The sequence below is a fragment of the Salvelinus fontinalis genome, unplaced genomic scaffold (genome assembly GCF_029448725.1).
Source record: "Salvelinus fontinalis isolate EN_2023a unplaced genomic scaffold, ASM2944872v1 scaffold_0215, whole genome shotgun sequence".
NCBI classification, from domain to species: domain Eukaryota; kingdom Metazoa; phylum Chordata; class Actinopteri; order Salmoniformes; family Salmonidae; genus Salvelinus; species Salvelinus fontinalis.
This window is the reverse complement of record NW_026600424.1, coordinates 74,045-97,136: the sequence shown is the minus strand read 5'-3', so window position 1 is coordinate 97,136 and position 23,092 is coordinate 74,045. Positions and strand designations below refer to the sequence as shown.

General features: G+C 47.5%; 1 protein-coding gene across 1 annotated transcript in view; it reads left to right on the top strand.

The window, feature by feature from the left end:
* LOC129844732 (CDK5 and ABL1 enzyme substrate 2-like) overlaps nt 1-22,353 on the top strand; it is a 136,261-nt gene extending 113,908 nt beyond the window's left edge. The window contains exons 8-9 of the mRNA XM_055912796.1: nt 13,442-13,646; nt 17,413-22,353. Coding sequence (XP_055768771.1) covers nt 13,442-13,646; nt 17,413-17,553 — 346 coding nt within the window. The 3' untranslated portion in view covers nt 17,554-22,353. The remainder of the gene's footprint in view (nt 1-13,441; nt 13,647-17,412) is intronic.
* The last annotated feature ends 739 nt before the right edge of the window (nt 22,354-23,092 follow it).

The following is a 23,092-nucleotide window of genomic DNA, read 5'->3' as shown; positions in this document are numbered from 1 at the left end:
CAGCATGTCCGTCACCTATAACAAAACATAACACTTCCTGTCTGTCTGCTCCTAACAGCACCCAGCATGTCCGTCACCTATAACAAAACATAACACTTCCTGTCTGTCTGCTCCCTATAGATTAAATTAAATTGTTTAAATTATATATAGAATAAGTAGCCTACTCCTGTCTATACGGAAGAAAAAATAAAACAATTTCAAATAAGTTACTACAACAAAAATGCCTGATTTGGACACGGATCATCGTTAGTCTCTATAAGATGTAGATCGTTTTAAATGAGCCAGCACGCCATTTGGGCGTGGCAAATACTAAATACAGCCTTCGGGAAAGTATTCAGACCCCTTGACTTTTTCCACATTTTGTTACGTTACAGCCGTATTCTACATTTGATTAAAATATTTGCTCAAGTCCTCAGCATTCTACACACAATAACTCATAATGACAAAGCAAAATCAGGTTTTTAGACATTTTTGCAAATGTATTTTTTTTTAAATACCTTATTTACATAAGTATTCAGACCCTTTGCTATGAGACTCAAAATTGAGCTCAGGTGCATCCTGTTTCCATTGATGATCCTTGAGATGTTTCTACAACTTCATTGGAGTCCACCTGTGGTACATTCAATTGATTGGACATGATTTGGAAAGGCACACACCTGTCTATATAAGGTCCCACAGTTGACAGTGCATGTCAGAGCAAAAACCAAGCAATGAGGTCGGAGGAATTTTTCGTAGAGCTCCAAGACAGGATTGTGACGAAGCATAGATCTGGGGAAGCATTGAAGGTCAGCAAGAACACAGTGGCCTCCATCATTCTTAAATGGAATATGTTTGGAAACACCAAGACTCTTCCTAGAGCTGGCAGCACGGCCAATCTGAGCAATCGTGGGAGAAGGGCCTTGGTCAGGGAAGTGACCAAGAACCTGATGGTCATTCTGAGAGAGCTCTAGAGTTCCTCTGTGGAGATGGGAGAACATTCCAGAAGGACAACCATCTCTGCAGCACTCCACCATTCAGGCCTTTATGGTAAAGTGGCGAGACGGAAGTCACTCCTCACTAAAAGGCACATGACAGCTCGCTTGGAGTTTGCCAAAAGGCACCTAAAGACTCTCAGACCATGAGAAACAAGATTCTCTTTGGCCTGAATGCCAAGCGTCATGTCTGGAGGAAACCTGGGACCATTCCTACCGTGAAGCATGGTGGTGGCAGCATCATGCTGTGGGGATGTTTTTTAGTGGCAGGGACTGGGAGACTAGTCAGGATCGACAGAGAGATCCAAGAAAGAAAACCTGCTCCAGAGCGCTCAGGACCTTAGACTGGAATGAAGGTTCATCTTCCAACAGCACAATGACCCTAAGCACACAGCCAAGATAACGCGGGACTGGCTTCGGGACAAGACTCTGAATGTCCTTGAGTGGCTCAGCCAGAGCCCGGACTTGAACCCAATCTAACATCTCTGAAGAGACCGGAAAATAGCTGTGCAGCGACGCTCCCCATCCAACCGAACAGAGCTTGAGAGGATCTGCAGAGAAGAATGGGAGAAACTTCCCAAATACAGGTGTGCCAAGCTTGCAGCGTCATACCCAAGAAGACTCGAGGCTGGAATCACTGGTGCTTCAACAAAGTACTGAGTAAAGCAACTGAATACTTATGTAAAATGTGTCAAAAAAACAGTTTTTGCTTTGTCATAATGGGGTATTGTGTGCAAATTGATGAGGGGGAAAAAAACGATGTAATCAATTTTAGAATAAGGCTGTAACGTAACAAAATGTGGGAAAAGTCAAAGGGTCTGAATACTTTCCCAAATGCCACTGCAGATGATTGTTGAGTTGTGACTGTCGTGTTTATCTTGTTTTTTTTTACAGAAAGTTCCTACTATTCTCACATATGACCACTTCTGTACGTCAGATCAACAGTTACTAACCTCCATTTCGACTTCAAATACGACTTCAACGCCCAACTGTTCATATCGGACCTTATTCCTTTGTTCAATGGGCCGCGCAAAACACCGCGGATGGAGTCCGGGTGAAATTGAGACGAAGAGAAAACCGAATGGCGCTCGCCTCCGTTCTATTGTCAAAATTGTTCAGTCACCGGAGAATAAGATGGATGAGCTTTGTTCGAGAGTCTCAGAGAGACTTGAAAAGTTGCTATATGATATGTCTTACTGAAACGTGGCTGGATGATGACGCTACGCACGTAAGTACTTAATCCGTAATTATCACGGCTGTTTACATCCCGCCCCAAGCCAACATCGCTCGCGAACTCAACAAACTGTATGGGGCCATAAAAAACAACAAGAAACAATTTACCCAGAAGCTGCATTTCTGGTGGGCGGAGACTTTAACTCGGGGGAGACTTAAAACCGTCCTACCTCACTTCTACCAATACCTCTTCTGCGCCACTAGGGGGCGCTAAAACTCAACCATCAGAAACACATGCAAGGCCCTCTCTTCTCCTCCCTGCAGCAAATCTGACCATGACTCCATTCTCCTGCTTCCTGTTTACAAACAAAAGCTCAAACAGGAAGTACAAGTGATGCGCTTAACATGTAAGTGGTCAGATGAAGCACGACAAGACTGTTTTGCTAGTACAGACTGGGATATGTTCCAGGATTCATCCGTCACGGACTTCATCAATAAGTGCATAGACTATGTCGTCCCCACAGTGAAAGCCCCTGTTTTTCCAGATGACTGTGTGATCTCGCTCTCCATGGTCGATGTGAGAAAAACGTTTAAAACAGGTTAACAATCACAAGGCCGGAATACCAGGGCGAGTTCTCAGAGCATGCACAGACCAGCTGGCAAGTGTCTTCACAGACATTTTCAATATATTCTTGTCCCAGTCTGTAATCCCAACATGTTTCAAGCTGACCACAATTGTCCCTGTTCCAAAGAGCTCCAAGGTAACCTGCCTAAATGACTACTGCCCTGTAGCACTCAGATCTGTTATTATGAAGTGCTTTGAAAGGCTGGTCATGACACACATCAACACCATCGTCCCAGACACTCTGGACCCACTCCAAGTCGTATACCGCCCCAACAGATCCACAGATGACGCAATCTAAATTGCACTTCACACCACCCTCTCCCACCTGGACAACAGGGGAAATAACTATGTGAGAATGCTTTTCATAGACTACAGCTCAGCGTTGAACACCATAGTCCCCTCCAAGGTCATCACCAAGCTGGGGACACTGGGACTGAACGTCTGCCTCTGCAACTGGATCCTGGACTTCCTGACGGGACAGCCTCAGGTGGTGAGGGTAGGCAACAACATCTCCACCGTGCTGACCCTTAACATGCCCCCCCCCCCCCCCCCTTAGTCCACTCCTGTTCACCCACGACTGTGTGACCACACACGACACCAACACCATCATCAAGTTTGCTTACGACACGATGGTTGAATCAGCCATAGGGAGGAGGTCAGGAACTTAGCAGTGTGGTGACAGGACAACAACCTCTCCCTCAACGTCAGTAAGACCAAGGAGCTGATCGTGGACTATAGGAGAAAGAGGGGAGAGCACGCTCCCATCCATATCGACAGGGCTGATGTAGATCAGGTAGAGTTTCTTGGCGTCAAGTTTATTGGCGTCAAGTTTCTTGGCGTCAACATCACTAAGGACCTAACATGGTCCACACACACCTGCACAGTCGTGAAGAGCGCATGGCAGCTCCTTTACCCCCCGCAGGACGCTGAAAAGATTTGGCATGGGCCCTCGGATCATCAAAAAGTTCTACAGTTGCACCATCGAGAGCATCTTGACTTGCTGCATCAACGCGTTGTATGGCAAATGCACCGCCCGTGACCACAACACAACTACAGAGGGTGGTGCGGACAGCCCAGTACATCACTGGGCCCGAGCTCCATGCCATCCAGGACCTCTACATCAGGCGGTGTCAGAGGAAGGCCTGAGAAATTGCCAAATACTCCAGCCCCCCAAGCCATACACTGTTAAATCTGCTACCGTTTGGAAAATGGTTCCCGGAGAATCTGTTCTCGGACCAACATGCTTCTACCCTCAAGCCATAAGACTACTAATAGCCAGACTGCTATTTAGTCAATTAATGGTACCAGAACTATCATGCACTGACGAGTGGTGAAATACTTCAAAATAATGTCAAGTGAACGATGGTTTACAGGAGGTGTGTTAATGTTACAGACCAGGATATAGATACTGGATATAGTCGCCTGTCTGTTTGTCTGTCAGTTAAATAATCTCCACCCGCTTTCAATATACAGTACTTCGTATCCCTCATTCACTCAAGTGTGTCCATTATTTTGTCAGTTTCCTGTTTATCACGATACCTAACTGTTAATACGTATTAGCATACTTTACTTATACCCCTCAGCATTGAGTCAAAATATGCTTAATTTCTGTTGCAACACATAAAAAGTATATCTGAGTTTTTTTGTCTGTTGTAATATAATCTGGGAACCTGTGGACAAAACATGGAACTGTTTAGCAAACACAGAAATATATAAACCCAATCCCTGTCTGCTGTACTGTCCTCTACCTCAGTCCGTCGTTTCTCTGAGCTGCGACAGCGGTTGGTGGCTCCGAAACAGAAACAGGAAGTGCAGCCTTTAGGGTTGGTTGGGTCAAGGTGGAAGGTGCCCACTCTGCATTGGTCACAACGACCACCCTGGACATTCTCCTGTCGGGGGAAAAAGGAGGTGGAAGACATCTTGTCGTCAATTATGTTCTTGAGAGGTTGAAAGTGACTACTGGTTGAAACATTGTCTGTCTAGGGGCAGGGATACTCGACTACTACTGGTTGAAACATTGTCCGTCTAGGGGCAGGGATACTCAACTACTACTGGTTGAAACATTGTCCGTCTAGGGGCAGGGATACTCGACTACTACTGGTTGAAACATTGTCCGTCTAGGGGCAGGGATACTCAACTACTACTGGTTGAAACATTGTCCGTCTAGGGGCAGGGATACTCGACTACTACTGGTTGAAACATTGTCCGTCTAGGGGCAGGGATACTCGACTACTACTGGTTGAAACATTGTCCGTCTAGTGCAGGGATACTCGACTACTACTGGTTGAAACATTGTCCGTCTAGGGGCAGGGATACTCGACTACTACTGGTTGAAACATTGTCTGTCTAGGGGCAGGGATACTCGACTACTACTGGTTGAAACATTGTCTGTCTAGGGGCAGGGATACTCGACTACTACTGGTTGAAATATTGTCTGTCTAGGGGCAGGGATACTCGACTACTACTGGTTGAAACATTGTCTGTCTAGGGGCAGGGATACTCAACTACTACTGGTTGAAACATTGTCCTTCTAGGGGCAGGGATACTCGACTACTACTGGTTGAAACATTGTCCGTCTAGGGGCAGGGATACTCAACTACTACTGGTTGAAACATTGTCCGTCTAGGGGCAGGGATACTCAACTACTACTGGTTGAAACATTGTCTGTCTAGGGGCAGGGATACTCAACTACTACTGGTTGAAACATTGTCCGTCTAGTGCAGGGATACTCAACTACTACTGGTTGAAACATTGTCCGTCTAGTGCAGGGATACTCGACTACTACTGGTTGAAACATTGTCCGTCTAGTGCAGGGATACTCGACTAGTACTGGTTGAAACATTGTCCGTCTAGGGGCAGGGATACTCGACTACTACTGGTTGAAACATTGTCCGTCTAGTGCAGGGATACTCAACTACTACTGGTTGAAACATTGTCTGTCTAGTGCAGGGATACTCAACTACTACTGGTTGAAACATTGTCTGTCTAGTGCAGGGATACTCAACTACTACTGGTTGAAACATTGTCTGTCTAGTGCAGGGATACTCGACTACTACTGGTTGAAACATTATCTGTCTAGGGGCAGGGATACTCGACTACTACTGGTTGAAACATTGTCCGTCTAGGGGCAGGGATACTCGACTACTACTGGTTGAAACATTGTCCGTCTAGGGGCAGGGATACTCGACTACTACTGGTTGAAACATTGTCCGTCTAGTGGCAGGGATACTCGACTACTACTGGTTGAAACATTGTCTGTCTAGTGCAGGGATACTCGACTACTACTGGTTGAAACATTGTCCGTCTAGGGGCAGGGATACTCATCTACTACTGGTTGAAACATTGTCCGTCTAGGGGCAGGGATACTCGACTACTACTGGTTGAAACATTGTCCGTCTAGGGGCAGGGATACTCGACTACTACTGGTTGAAACATTGTCCGTCTAGGGGCAGGGATACTCGACTACTACTGGTTGAAACATTGTCCGTCTAGGGGCAGGGATACTCGACTACTACTGGTTGAAACATTGTCCGTCTAGTGCAGGGATACTCATCTACTACTGGTTGAAACATTGTCTGTCTAGGGGCAGGGATACTCGACTGCTACTGGTTGAAACATTGTCCGTCTAGGGGCAGGGATACTCAACTGCTACTGGTTGAAACATTGTCCGTCTAGGGGCAGGGATACTCAACTACTACTGGTTGAAACATTGTCCGTCTAGGGGCAGGGATACTCAACTGCTACTGGTTGAAACATTGTCCGTCTAGTGCAGGGATACTCGACTACTACTGGTTGAAACATTGTCCGTCTAGTGCAGGGATACTCAACTGCTACTGGTTGAAACATTGTCCGTCTAGTGCAGGGATACTCGACTGCTACTGGTTGAAACATTGTCCGTCTAGGGGCAGGGATACTCGACTACTACTGGTTGAAACATTGTCCGTCTAGTGCAGGGATACTCGACTGCTATCTGAGAAGGCTTGGTCACACACATTTCCTAGGTGGTCAAAGGTTCGGATGGATATTGTAATTTATCGGCTTAGTAAAAAACAAACACCTTGCAATGCGTGTAACCCCAAACTGACTGTTACAACTGTTCACACCCCTCTTTGTTGGCTGAGAAAACATTTAGCTATTTAGGAGCTCAGTTTCTGCAATTCTACACATTTTGACATGGGACGGAGAGAAAAGGTTGCAGTTTTCCAATTCTACAAATTTTGACATGTCTTATGTGCGTTCATGTGATACCTGAGCAGTGTTGACGGTAATGCATTACAAAAAATATCCCTCTAGAGTAATATATTACTTTTATGAGTAACGGAGTTATATAACGAGTTTCTGTGTTTAAATACTGAAATATTATTACGGTTGCTTATTCAAGTAAACGCGTCTGTTCCTTTCAGAATCATATCTCTACCTGTGTGTTATATTTACTATTTTAAAGCCTTGTCTCCTGCTAACAGAATTCTGTCTGTAGCTGCCTAGGGCTGTGTTTCTGAACCGCCTGTTCCTGTTCTCTTGTGTCTATTTATTTTACCCTCCATTCACGTTTATGACTGTCAATCGTAAATGATTCACCTTTTTCTTCAAGTTTTACTGGTAAAACGTCCATTAAAGCATCTCCATGCCAACCGTCTGATCTCTGTTTCATTGAAATCTGCATTTAAATCTTTTGGAATTAGGCTATGTAGTCTACAGTGTTGTTGGGAATGATGTAGTTTACAGTGTCGTTGGGGATGATGTAGTTTACAGTGTCGTTGGGAATGATGTAGTTTACAGTGTCGTTGGGAATGATGTAGTCTACAGTGTTGTTGGGAATGATGTAGTTTACAGTGTCGTTGGGGATGATGTAGTTTACAGTGTTGTTGGGAATGATGTAGTTTACAGTGTCGTTGGGAATGATGTAGTTTACAGTGTTGTTGGGAATGATGTAGTCTACAGTGTTGTTGGGAATGATGTAGTTTACAGTGTTGTTGGGAATGATGTAGTTTTCATTGTGGTAGTTCCTAGAGCGTTGGGCCAGTAACCGAAAGGTTGCTGGATCAAATCCCCGAGCTGACAAGGTAAACATCTGTCGTTCTACCCCCGAGCAAGGCAGTTAACCCACTGTTCCCCCGGGCGCCGAAGACGTGTATGTCGATTAAGGCAGCCCCCCACATCTCTCTGATTCAGAGGGGTTGGGTTAAATGAGGAAGACACATTTCAGTTGAATACATTCAGTTGTACAACTGATTAAGTATCCCCCTTTCTGTTGTACAACTGACTAGGTATCCCCTTTTCTGTTGTACAACTGACTAGGTACCCCCCTTTCTGTTGTACAACTGACTAGGTATCCCCCTTTCTGTTGTACAACTGACTAGGTATCCCCTTTTCTGTTGTACAACTGACTAGGTACCCCCCTTTCTGTTGTACAACTGACTAGGTATCCCCTTTTCTGTTGTACAACTGACTAGGTATCCCCCTTTCTGTTGTACAACTGACTAGGTATCCCCCTTTCTGTTGTACAACTGACTAGGTATCCCCTTTTCTGTTGTACAACTGACTAGGTACCCCCCTTTCTGTTGTACAACTGACTAGGTATCCCCTTTTCTGTTGTACAACTGACTAGGTATCCCCCTTTCTGTTGTACAACTGACTAGGTATCCCCTTTTCTGTTGTACAACTGACTAGGTACCCCCCTTTCTGTTGTACAACTGACTAGGTATCCCCCCTTTCTGTTGTACAACTGACTAGGTATCCCCCCTTTCGGTTGTACAACTGACTAGGTTTCCCCCTTTCCCTTTCTGTTGTACAACTGACTAGGTATCCCCCTTTCTGTTGTACAACTGACTAGGTATCCCCCTTTCTGTTGTACAACTGACTAGGTACCCCCCTTTCTGTTGTACAACTGACTAGGTATCCCCCTTTCTGTTGTACAACTGACTAGGTATCCCCCTTTCTGTTGTACAACTGACTAGGTATCCCCCTTTCTGTTGTACAACTGACTAGGTACCCCCCTTTCTGTTGTACAACTGACTAGGTATCCCCCCTTTCTGTTGTACAACTGACTAGGTATCCCCCTTTCTGTTGTACAACTGACTAGGTATCCCCCTTTCTGTTGTACAACTGACTAGGTATCCCCCTTTCCCTTTCTGTTGTACAACTGACTAGGTATCCCCCCTTTCTGTTGTACAACTGACTAGGTATCCCCCTTTCTGTTGTACAACTGACTAGGTATCCCCCTTTCTGTTGTACAACTGACTAGGTATCCCCCCTTTCTGTTGTACAACTGACTAGGTATCCCCCCTTTCTGTTGTACAACTGACTAGGTATCCCCCTTTCTGTTGTACAACTGACTAGGTATCCCCCTTTCTGTTGTACAACTGACTAGGTATCCCCCCTTTCTGTTGTACAACTGACTAGGTATCCCCCCTTTCTGTTGTACAACTGACTAGGTATCCCCCTTTCCCTTTCTGTTGTACAACTGACTAGGTATCCCCCTTTCTGTTGTACAACTGACTAGGTATCCCCCCTTTCTGTTGTACAACTGACTAGGTATCCCCCTTTCTGTTGTACAACTGACTAGGTATCCCCCTTTCTGTTGTACAACTGACTAGGTATCCCCCCTTTCTGTTGTACAACTGACTAGGTATCCCCCCTTTCTGTTGTATAACTGACTAGGTATCCCCCCTTTCCCTTTCTGTTGTAAACCTGACTAGGTATCCCCCTTTCTGTTGTACAACTGACTAGGTATCCCCCCTTTCTGTTGTATAACTGACTAGGTATCCCCCCTTTCCCTTTCTGTTGTAAACCTGACTAGGTATCCCCCTTTCTGTTGTATAACTGACTAGGTATCCCCCCTTTCTGTTGTATAACTGACTAGGTACCCCCCTTTCTGTTGTATAACTGACTAGGTATCCCCCTTTCTGTTGTACAACTGACTAGGTATCCCCCTTTCTGTTGTACAACTGACTAGGTATCCCCCTTTCCCTCTCTGTTGTATAACTGACTAGGTATCCCCCTTTCTGTTGTACAACTGACTAGGTATCCCCCTTTCTGTTGTACAACTGACTAGGTATCCCCACTTTCTGTTGTACAACTGACTAGGTATCCCCCCTTTCTGTTGTACAACTGACTAGGTATCCCCACTTTCTGTTGTACAACTGACTAGGTATCCCCCCTTTCTGTTGTACAACTGACTAGGTATCCCCCTTTCTGTTGTACAACTGACTAGGTATCCCCACTTTCTGTTGTACAACTGACTAGGTATCCCCCCTTTCTGTTGTACAACTGACTAGGTATCCCCCCTTTCTGTTGTACAACTGACTAGGTATCCCCCTTTCTGTTGTACAACTGACTAGGTATCCCCCTTTCCCTTTCTGTTGTACAACTGACTAGGTATCCCCCCTTTCTGTTGTACGACTGACTAGGTATCCCCCCTTTCTGTTGTACAACTGACTAGGTATCCCCCCTTTCTGTTGTACAACTGACTAGGTATCCCCCTTTCTGTTGTACAACTGACTAGGTATCCCCCCTTTCTGTTGTACAACTGACTAGGTATCCCCCTTTCTGTTGTACAACTGACTAGGTATCCCCCTTTCCCTTTCTGTTGTACAACTGACTAGGTATCCCCCCTTTCTGTTGTGCAACTGACTAGGTATCCCCCTTTCTGTTGTACAACTGACTAGGTATCCCCCCTTTCTGTTGTACAACTGACTAGGTATCCCCCTTTCTGTTGTACAACTGACTAGGTATCCCCCCTTTCTGTTGTACAACTGACTAGGTATCCCCCCTTTCTGTTGTACAACTGACTAGGTATCCCCCTTTCTGTTGTACAACTGACTAGGTATCCCCCCTTTCTGTTGTACAACTGACTAGGTATCCCCCTTTCCCTTTCTGTTGTACAACTGACTAGGTATCCCCCCTTTCTGTTGTATAACTGACTAGGTATCCCCCCTTTCCCTTTCTGTTGTAAACCTGACTAGGTATCCCCCTTTCTGTTGTATAACTGACTAGATATCCCCCCTTTCTGTTGTACAACTGACTAGGTATCCCCCCTTTCTGTTGTACAACTGACTAGGTATCCCCCCTTTCCCTTTCTGTTGTACAACTGACTAGGTATCCCCCTTTCTGTTGTACAACTGACTAGGTATCCCCCTTTCTGTTGTACAACTGACTAGGTATCCCCCTTTCTGTTGTACAACTGACTAGGTATCCCCCTTTCTGTTGTACAACTGACTAGGTATCCCCCCTTTCTGCTGTACAACTGACTAGGTATCCCCCCTTTCCCTTTCTGTTGTACAACTGACTAGGTATCCCCCTTTCTGTTGTACAACTGACTAGGTATCCCCCTTTCTGTTGTACAACTGACTAGGTACCCCCCTTTCTGTTGTACAACTGACTAGGTATCCCCCTTTCTGTTGTACAACTGACTAGGTATCCCCCCTTTCTGTTGTACAACTGACTAGGTATCCCCCCTTTCTGTTGTACAACTGACTAGGTATCCCCCTTTCTGTTGTACAACTGACTAGGTATCCCCCTTTCTGTTGTACAACTGACTAGGTATCCCCCTTTCTGTTGTACAACTGACTAGGTATCCCCCTTTCTGTTGTACAACTGACTAGGTATCCCCCTTTCTGTTGTACAACTGACTAGGTATCCCCCTTTCTGTTGTACAACTGACTAGGTATCCCCCCTTTCCCTTTCTGTTGTACAACTGACTAGGTATCCCCCCTTTCCCTTTCTGTTGTACAACTGACTAGGTATCCCCCTTTCTGTTGTACAACTGACTAGGTATCCCCCTTTCTGTTGTACAACTGACTAGGTATCCCCCTTTCTGTTGTACAACTGACTAGGTATCCCCCTTTCTGTTGTACAACTGACTAGGTATCCCCCTTTCTGTTGTACAACTGACTAGGTATCCCCCTTTCTGTTGTACAACTGACTAGGTATCCCCCTTTCTGTTGTACAACTGACTAGGTATCCCCCTTTCTGTGGTACAGCTGACTAGGTATCCCCCTTTCTGTTGTACAACTGACTAGGTATCCCCCCTTTCTGTTGTACAACTGACTAGGTATCCCCCTTTCTGTTGTACAACTGACTAGGTATCCCCCTTTCTGTGGTACAGCTGACTAGGTATCCCCCTTTCTGTTGTACAGCTGACTAGGTATCCCCCCTTTCTGTTGTACAACTGACTAGGTATCCCCCCCTTTCTGTTGTACAACTGACTAGGTATCCCCCCTTTCTGTTGTACAACTGACTAGGTATCCCCCCTTTCTGTTGTACAACTGACTAGGTATCCCCCCCTTTCTGTTGTACAACTGACTAGGTATCCCCCCCTTTCTGTTGTACAACTGACTAGGTATCCCCCTTTCCCTTTCTGTTGTACAACTGACTAGGTATCCCCCTTTCTGTTGTATAACTGACTAGGTATCCCCCCTTTCTGTTGTATAACTGACTAGGTATCCCCCTTTCTGTTGTATAACTGACTAGGTATCCCCCCTTTCTGTTGTATAACTGACTAGGTATCCCCCTTTCTGTTGTATAACTGACTAGGTATCCCCCTTTCTGTTGTACAACTGACTAGGTATCCCCCCTTTCTGTTGTATAACTGACTAGGTATCCCCCCTTTCTGTTGTATAACTGACTAGGTATCCCCCCTTTCTGTTGTAAAACTGACTAGGTATCCCCCCTTTCTGTTGTATAACTGACTAGGTATCCCCCTTTCTGTTGTACAACTGACTAGGTATCCCCCTTTAACATGTATTTATTGTTGTTGTTGATAAAAATAAAAATAAAAACATTATTTGTTTATCGTTTAAATTTTATTACAACCAAGCATCTTCCTGGTTTTATGGTCACAACGTACGTCCGTGACTCGCTTTCTCAAATCTTCTGGAGATGTGTGAGTCTGATCTGTAAAATGGTTGATAAACCACAGGCCTATTGGGGAGCAGTGGAACGGGGGGAGGACGTTCTCTCTCTCTCTCTCTATTCATATAGGATCTTTGTCCTGCTACTGTGAACAGTTTGAATGTGTGTAAAAACCCTCTATAATCTGTGTTGTTTGAAATGATGGTGCCTGTAAGTGTGACAAAACAAGTTGTTGTTTCATTTAGAGTTTAATTATAATTATTTTATTTATTTATTTATTTTAGACCTTATCAATAATGAATTAAAACGTTTCTTATTGACATTGTTTGCCATGTCCCTGCTCAGCCATGATGGATTTTACAGTAGTCCTAGCCCCTATATCAGTGTGAATGCTATTGAAGCCAATAAAATGACTTAGAACAAGTTAACATATTTAGCAAAGATGTCTACGTTATATTTTTTTGTTTCTGACATTGGAATTGGTGTTGTTTCCGAGGCAACAAAAAACACAACTTGAAACAACCACATATTTCACCATGGAGCACGTTCTGATTGGCCAGTGAGGGGCCTCGACACACCCACAACACCCACAACGACACACCCACAACCAAGCCTTGACACACCCACAACTTGTTCATTCATAAAAAAAACTTTTCGCGGCAACGCCAGGAAGTGCGCCGATAATTGGTGATAGTGAAAATCGCAAACAATATTTGGGACACACCACTGGACCTGCTACCTGCGTTCAGATTGACCATTGAGTTAGATTTGTTAAAATAGAAACCCATATTAAATCGATCTCTCTCTCTCTCTCCTCCAGTCTGAAAAGGGAGATACGTACGGTGGGTGATGACTGCGGACTGCAGCCGGTCACCGTGGCGATGGCGTTTGTGTACTTTGAGAAGCTGGTCCTCCAGGGGCGACTCAACAAACACAACAGGAAGTTGGTGTCCGCCGCCTGCGTGCTCCTCGCCGCTAAGATCAGCAGCGACCTCAAGAAGCAGGACGTCACGCAGCTCATAGATGTACCCGTATATTATTACTATTCTCTTTATGGGCTGTTTTGTTGTGTTTTCTTTGAGAGAGCTTGTTGTTGGACCAACGTTAAGCTCCTGGACTCAACTAACAACCTCCGTTCAGTTCTTTCTCATCCCAAGAACAGCTTTCCATTTGAGAACAGTCATGTTGCTCCGTTGTTTACGGTTTCCTTTTGTTACCTGAGGCTGTTCCCCTCTCTGACCCCCATGGCCCTTTGACCTCCATGGCCCTCTGACCCCCATGGCCCCTCTGACCCCCATGGCCCCTCTGACCCCCATGACCCCCATGGCCCCTCTGACCCCCATGGCCCCTCTGACCCCCATGACCTCTCTGACCCCCATGGCCCTTTGACCCCCATGACCCCTCTGACCCCCATGGCCATTTGACCCCCATGGCCTCTCTGACCCCCATGGCCTTCTGACCCCCATGGCCTCTCTGACCCCCATGGCCCTTTGACCCCCATGACCCCCATGGCCCTTTGACCCCCATGGCCTCTCTGACCTCCATGGCCCTTTGACCCCCATGGCCTCTCTGACCCCCATGGCCTTCTGACCCCCATGGCCTCTCTGACCCCCATGGCCCTTTGACCCCCATGGCCCTTTATCCCCACGACCCCTCTGACCCCCATGGCCCCTCTGACCCACATGCCTGTTTGACCCCCATGGCCCTTTGACCCCCATGGCCCCTCTGACCCCATGGCCCTTTGACCCCCATGGCCTTCTGACCCCCATGTCCCTTTGACCCCCATGGCCCTCTGACCCCCATGACCCCTCTGACCCCCATGGCCCTCTGACCCCCATGACCCCCATGGCCCCTCTGACCCCCATGGCCCCCCTGGCCCTCTGACCCCCATGACCCCTCTGACCCCCATGGCCCTCTGACCCCCATGACCCCTCTGACCTCCATGGCCCCTCTGACCCCCATGGCCCCCATGGCCCTCTGACCCCCATGGCCCCTCTGACCCCCATGGCCCCTCTGACCCCCATGGCCCCTCTGACCCCCGTGGCCCCTCTGACCCCAATGACCCCCATGACCCCTCTGACCCCCATGACCCCTCTGACCCCCATGGCCCCTCTGACCCCCATGGCCCCTCTGACCCCCATGACCTCTCTGACCCCCATGACCTCTCTGACCCCCATGACCCCTCTGACCCCCATGACCCCCATGACCCCTCTGACCCCCATGACCTCTCTGACCCCCATGACCCCTCTGACCCCCATGACCCCCATGACCCCTCTGACCCCCATGGCCCCTCTGACCCCCATGACCCCTCTGACCCCCATGACCCCTCTGACCCCCATGACCTCTCTGACCCCCATGACCTCTCTGACCCCCATGACCCCTCTGACCCCCATGACCTCTCTGACCCCCATGACCTCTCTGACCCCCATGGCCCCTCTGACCCCCATGACCCCTCTGACCCCCATGGCCCCTCTGACCCCCATGGCCCCTCTGACCCCCATGACCCCTCTGACCCCCATGGCCCCTCTGACCCCCATGGCCCCTCTGACCCCCATGACCTCTCTGACCCCCATGGCCCTTTGACCCCCATGACCCCTCTGACCCCCATGGCCATTTGACCCCCATGGCCTCTCTGACCCCCATGGCCTTCTGACCCCCATGGCCTCTCTGACCCCCATGGCCCTTTGACCCCCATGACCCCCATGGCCCTTTGACCCCCATGGCCTCTCTGACCTCCATGGCCCTTTGACCCCCATGGCCTCTCTGACCCCCATGGCCTTCTGACCCCCATGGCCTCTCTGACCCCCATGGCCCTTTGACCCCCATGACCCTTTATCCCCACGACCCCTCTGACCCCCATGGCCCCTCTGACCCGCATGCCTGTTTGACCCCCATGGCCCTTTGACCCCCATGGCCCCTCTGACCCCATGGCCCTTTGACCCCCATGGCCTTCTGACCCCCATGTCCCTTTGACCCCCATGGCCCTCTGACCCCCATGACCCCTCTGACCCCCATGGCCCTCTGACCCCCATGACCCCTCTGACCCCCATGGCCCCTCTGACCCCCATGGCCCCCCTGGCCCTCTGACCCCCATGACCCCCATGGCCCTCTGACCCCCATGACCCCTCTGACCTCCATGGCCCCTCTGACCCCCATGGCCCTCTGACCCCCATGACCTCTCTGACCCCCATGGCCCCTCTGACCCCATGGCCCCTCTGACCCCCGTGGCCCCTCTGACCCCAATGACCCCCATGACCCCTCTGACCCCCATGACCCCTCTGACCCCCATGACCCCCATGGCCCCTCTGACCCCCATGACCTCTCTGACCCCCATGACCTCTCTGACCCCCATGACCCCTCTGACCCCCATGACCCCTCTGACCCCCATGGCCCCTCTGACCCCCATGGCCCCTCTGACCCCCATGACCTCTCTGACCCCCATTACCTCTCTGACCCCCATGGCCCCTCTGACCCCCATGACCCCTCTGACCCCCATGACCCCCATGGCCCCTCTGACCCCCATGGCCCCTTTGACCCCCATGACCCCTCTGACCCCCATGGCCCCTCTGACCCCCATGACCCCTCTGACCCCCATGGTCCCTCTGACCCCCATGGCCCCTCTGACCCCCATGACCCCCATGGCCCCTCTGACCCCCATGGCCCCTCTGACCCCCATGACCCCTCTGACCCCCATGGCCCCTCTGACCCCCATGGCCCCTCTGACCCCCATGGCCCCTCTGACCCCCATGGCCCTCATGTTCTTCTTACACAAAGCAGCAGTTAGTAGGGACATTATATAACAGTTTATATTGCTAAACCTCAGATCTTCCTGTTGTGGAAACTGACCCTGAGACTGTTCATTTTTATTGTTTATTTCACTTTTGTATATTATCTACCTCACTTGCTTTGGTAATGTTAACATATGTTTCCCATGCCGATAAAGCCCCTTGAATTGAATTGACTGATATCTAAGGGCAAATCTAAAATGGCACCCTATTTACTATGTGGCTCTGGCCAAAAGTAGTGTACTAGGGAATAGGTTACCTCCTAGCTCTTTAATAGCCCTTAAAGTCATCCTCTGTTTTCCTCCTCTCTGTCACTCTCTCTCTCTCTTCTCTCTCTCTATCTCTGCTTTCCCTCACCTCTCTTCTCTCTCTCTCTCTTCACTCTCTCCATCTCTTCTCTCCCTCTCCTCTCTTTTCTCTCTCTCTCTCTCTTTTCTCCCTCCTCTCTCTTTTCTCCATCCCCTCTCTTCTCTCTCTCTCTCTTCATTCTCTCCTCTCTCTTCTTACCCTCCCCTCTCTTCTCTCTCTCTCTTCACTCTCTCCTCTCTCTTCTTACCCTCCCCTCTCTTCTCTCTCTCTCTTCACTCTCTCCTCTCTCTTCTTACCCTCCCCTCTCTTCTCTCACTTCTTACCCTCTCCTCTCTTCTCTCTCTCTCTCTTCACTCTCTCCTCTCTCTTCTTACCCTCCCCTCTCTACTCTCTCTCTCTTCACTCTCTCCTCTCTCTTCTTACCCTCCCCTCTCTCATCTCTCTTCTTACCCTCCCCTCTCTTCTCTCTCCCTCCCCTCTCTTTTCTCTCTCTCTCTCTCTCCCTCCCCTCTCTTCTCTCTCCCTCCCCTCTCCTCTCTCCTCTCTCTTCTTACCCTCCCCTCTCTTCTCTCTCCCTCCCCTCTCTTTCCTCTCTCTCCTCTCTCCTCTCTCTTCTTACCCTCCCCTCTCTTCTCTCTCCCTCCCCTCTCTTTCCTCTCTCTCCTCTCTCATCTCTCTTCCTCCTCTTCCGCTGCAGAAACTAGAGGATCGTTTCCGTATCAGTCGGCGAGAGTTGATCCCGTTTGAGTTCACTATCCTTGTTGCCCTGGAGATGGCTCTGTACCTGCCCGAGAGCGCCATCATGCCACACTACCGACGCCTGGTGCAGCAGAACTAGGACCAGACCCCTGCCACGCCCACTGGGACAGGAGCCCCACCTACTAGGACCGAAGACTGGACATCAATCAGTCAATCAATCCATTTATAAAGTCAGCTTACATCAGCTGATGTCACAAAGTGCTGTACAGAAACCCAGCCTAAAACCCCAAACAGCAAGCAGTGCAGGTGGAGAAGCACGGGGGGGGGGGGGGGATGAAGGAGAGACAAATTAAGGCGATTAAAGGGAGCAGAGATGGAAGGGAAGAAGATGATGAGAGAAATTAAGAGAGAGATGACGTGGTAAAGGCTTAGGTATGTCCCGTGACACCCATGAAATCCTTAGCACTGACCACACACTCATAATCAGTAACAATACTGGTATTTGCCCTCAGGAGAAGCAGAAACGACACCTATAATGTCATCAAACTACATCTATTTCTACACCTTCTGAACCTGACCGTGTTCATGCTGCCATTTTCCCCTAGAGGGCGGTCAAGTTCAACAGTAGCATTGGGATCAAATGTGAGGTCTGTCACTTTACCACAGGGATGCCAGTTGCTAGTTAGCATCATGAGTCGTGACTTTACCACAGGAATACCGGTTACTAGTTAGCATCATGAGTCGTGACTTTACCACAGGGATACCGGTTACTAGTTAGCATCATGAGTCGTGACTTTACCACAGGGATACCGGTTACTAGTAGCAACATGAGTTGTGACTTTACCACAGGGATACCGGTTACTAGTTAGCAACATGAGTCGTGACTTTACCACAGGAATACCGGTTACTAGTTAGCATCATGAGTCGTGACTTTACCACAGGGATACCGGTATATAGTTAGCAACATGAGTCGTGACTTTACCACAGGAATACCGGTTACTAGTTAGCATCATGAGTCGTGACTTTACCACAGGGATACCGGTATATAGTTAGCAACATGAGTCGTGACTTTACCACAGGAATACCGGTTACTAGTTAGCATCATGAGTCGTGACTTTACCACAGGAATACCGGTTACTAGTTAGCAACATGAGTCGTGACTTTACCACAGGGATACCGGTTACTAGTTAGCATCATGAGTCGTGACTTTACCACAGGAATACCGGTTACTAGTTAGCATCATGAGTCGTGACTTTACCACAGGGATGCCAGTTACTAGTTAGCATCATGAGTCGTGACTTTACCACAGGAATACCGGTTACTAGTTAGCATCATGAGTCGTGACTTTACCACAGGGATACCGATTACTAGTTAGCAACATGAGTCGTGACTTTACCACAGGAATACCGGTTACTAGTTAGCATCATGAGTTGTGACTTTACCACAGGAATACCGGTTACTAGTTAGCAACATGAGTCGTGACTTTACCACAGGAATACCGGTTACTAGTTAGCAACATGAGTCGTGACTTTACCACAGGAATACCGGTTACTAGTTAGCAACATGAGTCGTGACTTTACCACAGGGATACCGGTTACTAGTTAGCAACATGAGTCGTGACTTTACCACAGGAATACCGGTTACTAGTTAGCAACATGAGTCGTGACTTTACCACAGGGATACCGGTTACTAGTTTGCAACATGAGTCGTGACTTTACCACAGGAATACCGATTACTAGTTAGCATCGTGAGTCATGACTTTACCACAGGAATACCAGTTACTAGTTTGCAACATGAGTCGTGACTACCACAGGGATACCAGTTACTAGTTAGCAACATGAGTCGTGACTTTACCACAGGAATACCGGTTACTAGTTTGTAGTAATACTTCTCTCTCTCTCTCCTGTCAGTGTGTTAAAGGGAAAACAACATCACACAAAAATTTAACCAAAAATACATTTCATGTATTTATCCTTTCTGAGATGTATATTTATTGTATCTATTTCAGCATAATGGATATTTATATCATAACCCTTGTAGCTTAACTCACATAGGTCTTATTCCAACATCATAACCAAGCATTTAGCCCTGTTTACACCATCATAGCCAAGCTTCCATCTTTAGCCCTGTTGACACCATCATAACCAAGCATTTAGCCCTGTTTACACCATCATAGCCAAGCATTTAGCCCTGTTTACACCATCATAGCCAAGCATTTAGCCCTGTTTACACCATCATAGCCAAGCATTTAGCCCTGTTTACACCATCATAGCCAAGCGTCCATCTTTAGCCCTGTTTATAACATCATAACCAAGCATTTAGCCCTGTTTACACCATCATAGCCAAGCGTCCATCTTTAGCCCTGTTGACACCATCATAGCCAAGCGTCCATCTTTAGCCCTGTTTACACCATCATAGCCAAGCGTCCATCTTTAGCCCTGTTTACACCATCATAGCCAAGCGTCCATCTTTAGCCCTGTTTGATACTCAGTTCTAACATGCGTCTGTTGTCCTGATCTTGTCCACATTCTGATTGTGCCCACATTTGTCGCCAGGTGTAGACAATCAAAAGACACATTACGATTTGATTTTGATTGGCTCTTCCTGACCGCTTCCGGGAAGGTCGTCGAAGATGCATCTGGTACGGATACGGCCATGAAGTGTCAACGTATCCTGACAACGAAAGCGGATACACATTTGGCCAACGTTACGGTTGTAACCGTCCTCTCAACGGGCCAGTTGAGGTACTAATGCCGCATTCAAAACAACTGGCGACTCGGGATTCTGGGAACTTGGATATCTCCGGCTTCTGACGTCAGGGCGTTCAAGACAACTTGGAGCTACAACTGGGGGAAAAAATTTGGTTTTCGAACGGTCATCCAACTCACAATTCCAAGTTGGAAACTCGACCATCTTTCTAGAGCTCCGACTTTCCGACCTGAAGATCACTGACGTCATTATTTGACCTTATTTGACCTTGTTGTTGACCTTATTTGACCCTTGACCTTATTTGACCTTATTTGACCTTTGACCTTGACCTTATTTGACCTTGTTGTTTTCTTTCCAGTTCCCAGTTGTCTTGAAAGTTCCAACAATTACGGACAACGATACCGCTACAATTCATCCAGAAATAAGATCTTGGTCTTCATTAAAAACCAGACGAACCCAATGTCCAGTTTCTTTAGAGCTGGATGGAACCCACTGTCCAGTTTCTTTAGAGTTGGATGCAGTATTGGGTGACCATCCCACACCCGCCCACCGTTCATTCTGGACAGTGCTGTGGTAATATTAAGGGAAAGCTGCTGTGAATAGTATAATTCAGTTTACAAAAAAAAAGTATGAATGTATGTACTTGTAAGTCGCTCTGGATAAGAGCGTCTGCTAAATGACTTAAATGTAAATGTAAATGTTTATATATCACATATGAAAATTATGCAGTGGTATTATATTACAGTGGCTTGTCTATGTAAGTTAGGCCTCCACATTATACCTTGATATATAGGTACAAGGGAACATTAGACCTCCACATTATACCTTGATCTGAAGGTACAAGGGAACATTAGACCTCCTTGTCGTGAGCTGCTCTCTCTTGTTGCAACTCCATCGTAGTCCATCTCATGCACCCGCAATACACGACACGGGATGTGACCCACAATAACAAATACACAACAATACGTGGGACGTGACCCGTAATAACAAATGCACGACAATACGCGGGACGTGACCCATAATAACAAATGCACGACAATACACGGGACGTGACCCATAATAACAAATGCACAACAATACATGTGACGTGACCCGTAATAACAAATGCACAACAATACGTGGGACGTGACCCGTAATCCGTGTGCTGTTTTCTGTTCATTTATAGAGCTTGTGTCATAAGGTAGGGCTGAGGCAGGTTGGAGTCATTTTCATACAGGGAGGGACCAGGGAATCTGATCATAATACGGACGCAGTGGGCAGATAAGAGACACGGTGTTACCATGTGTAGACGCGATAAACATTGAATTTGATCGGATGACGACAACCACATGTTAATGCAAGGTGGAACCACGGCTGGTGAGGGTTTGTCCCAAACGGCACCCAAATTCCCTATGTAGTACACTATTTTAGCACCCTATTCCCTATGTAGTACACTATTTTAGCACCCTATTCCCTATGTAGTACACTATTTTAGCACCCTACTCCCTATGTAGTGCACTATTTTAGCACCCTATTCCCTATGTAGTACACTATTTTAGCACCCTATTCCCTATGTAGTACACTATTTTAGCACCCTATTCCCTATGTAGTACACTATTTTAGCACCCTATTCCCTATGTAGTGCACTACTTTAGCACCCTATTCCCTATGTAGTGCACTATTTTAGCACCCTATTCCCTATGTAGCGCACTACTTTAGCACCCTATTCCCTATGTAGTGCACTACTTTAGCACCATATTCCCTATGTAGCGCACTACTTTAGCACCCTATTCCCTATGTAGCGCACTACTTTAGCACCCTATTCCCTATGTAGCGCACTACTTTAGCACCCTATTCCCTATGTAGCGCACTACTTTAGCACCCTATTCCCTATGTAGGGCACTACTTTAGCACCCTATTCCCTATCTAGCGCACTACTTTAGCACCCTATTCCCTATGTAGCGCACTACTTTAGCACCCTATTCCCTATGTACTGCACTACTTTAGCACCCTATTCCCTATGTAGCGCACTACTTTAGCACCCTATTCCCTATGTAGTGCACTACTTTAGCACCCTATTCCCTATGTAGCGCACTACTTTAGCACCCTATTCCCTATGTAATGCACTACTTTAGCACCCTATTCCCTATGTAGCGCACTACTTTAGCACCCTATTCCCTATGTAGCGCACTACTTTAGCACCCTATTCCCCATGTAGTGCACTACTTTTCACCAGGGCCCTATGGGGGGGGGGGGGGGGGGGGGGGGGGGGGGGGGGGGGGGCTAGCATAGTCGATGAGCTACAGTGTACAGTATATTCACATTATGACTGTTGTCACTGACGGACTTCACAAATGGTGGCTCGTATCCCAAATGGCAAGGGGCTCTGGTCTAAAGTAGGTCACTATTTATGGACTAGGGTACCATTTGAGGTGTCGCCCTCTAGTTCCGTGTCTGGTATTTTACTACATTTCAATTGTTTTGTACCAACGTCATGACGATGATTATTGTTGCTAAGAGAAAGAAGAAAGAAAAAAAAAGGACTTGACCAAACCTTGTACTGAGGTACTACAGCAGTACAACAAGATGCAGTGTGTGTGTGTGTGTGTGTGTGTGTGTGTGTGTGTGTGTGTGTGTGTGTGTGTGTGTGTGTGTGTGTGTGTGTGTGTGTGTGCGTGGCTAAATCGGCACCCTACTTTTGACGAGCCCCTATAGCCATGGTCAAAAGTATTGCACTATATAAGGAATAGGGTGCTAAAGTAGTGCACTATACAGGGAATAGGGTGCTAAAGTAGTGCACTATACAGGGAATAGGGTGCTAAAGTAGTGCACTATACAGGGAATAGGGTGCTAAAGTAGTGCACTATACAGGGAATAGGGTACTAAAGTAGTGCACTATACAGGGAATAGGGTGCTAAAGTAGTGCACTATACAGGGAATAGGGTGCTAAAGTAGTGCACTATACAGGAGAACAGGGCACCATTTTAAAC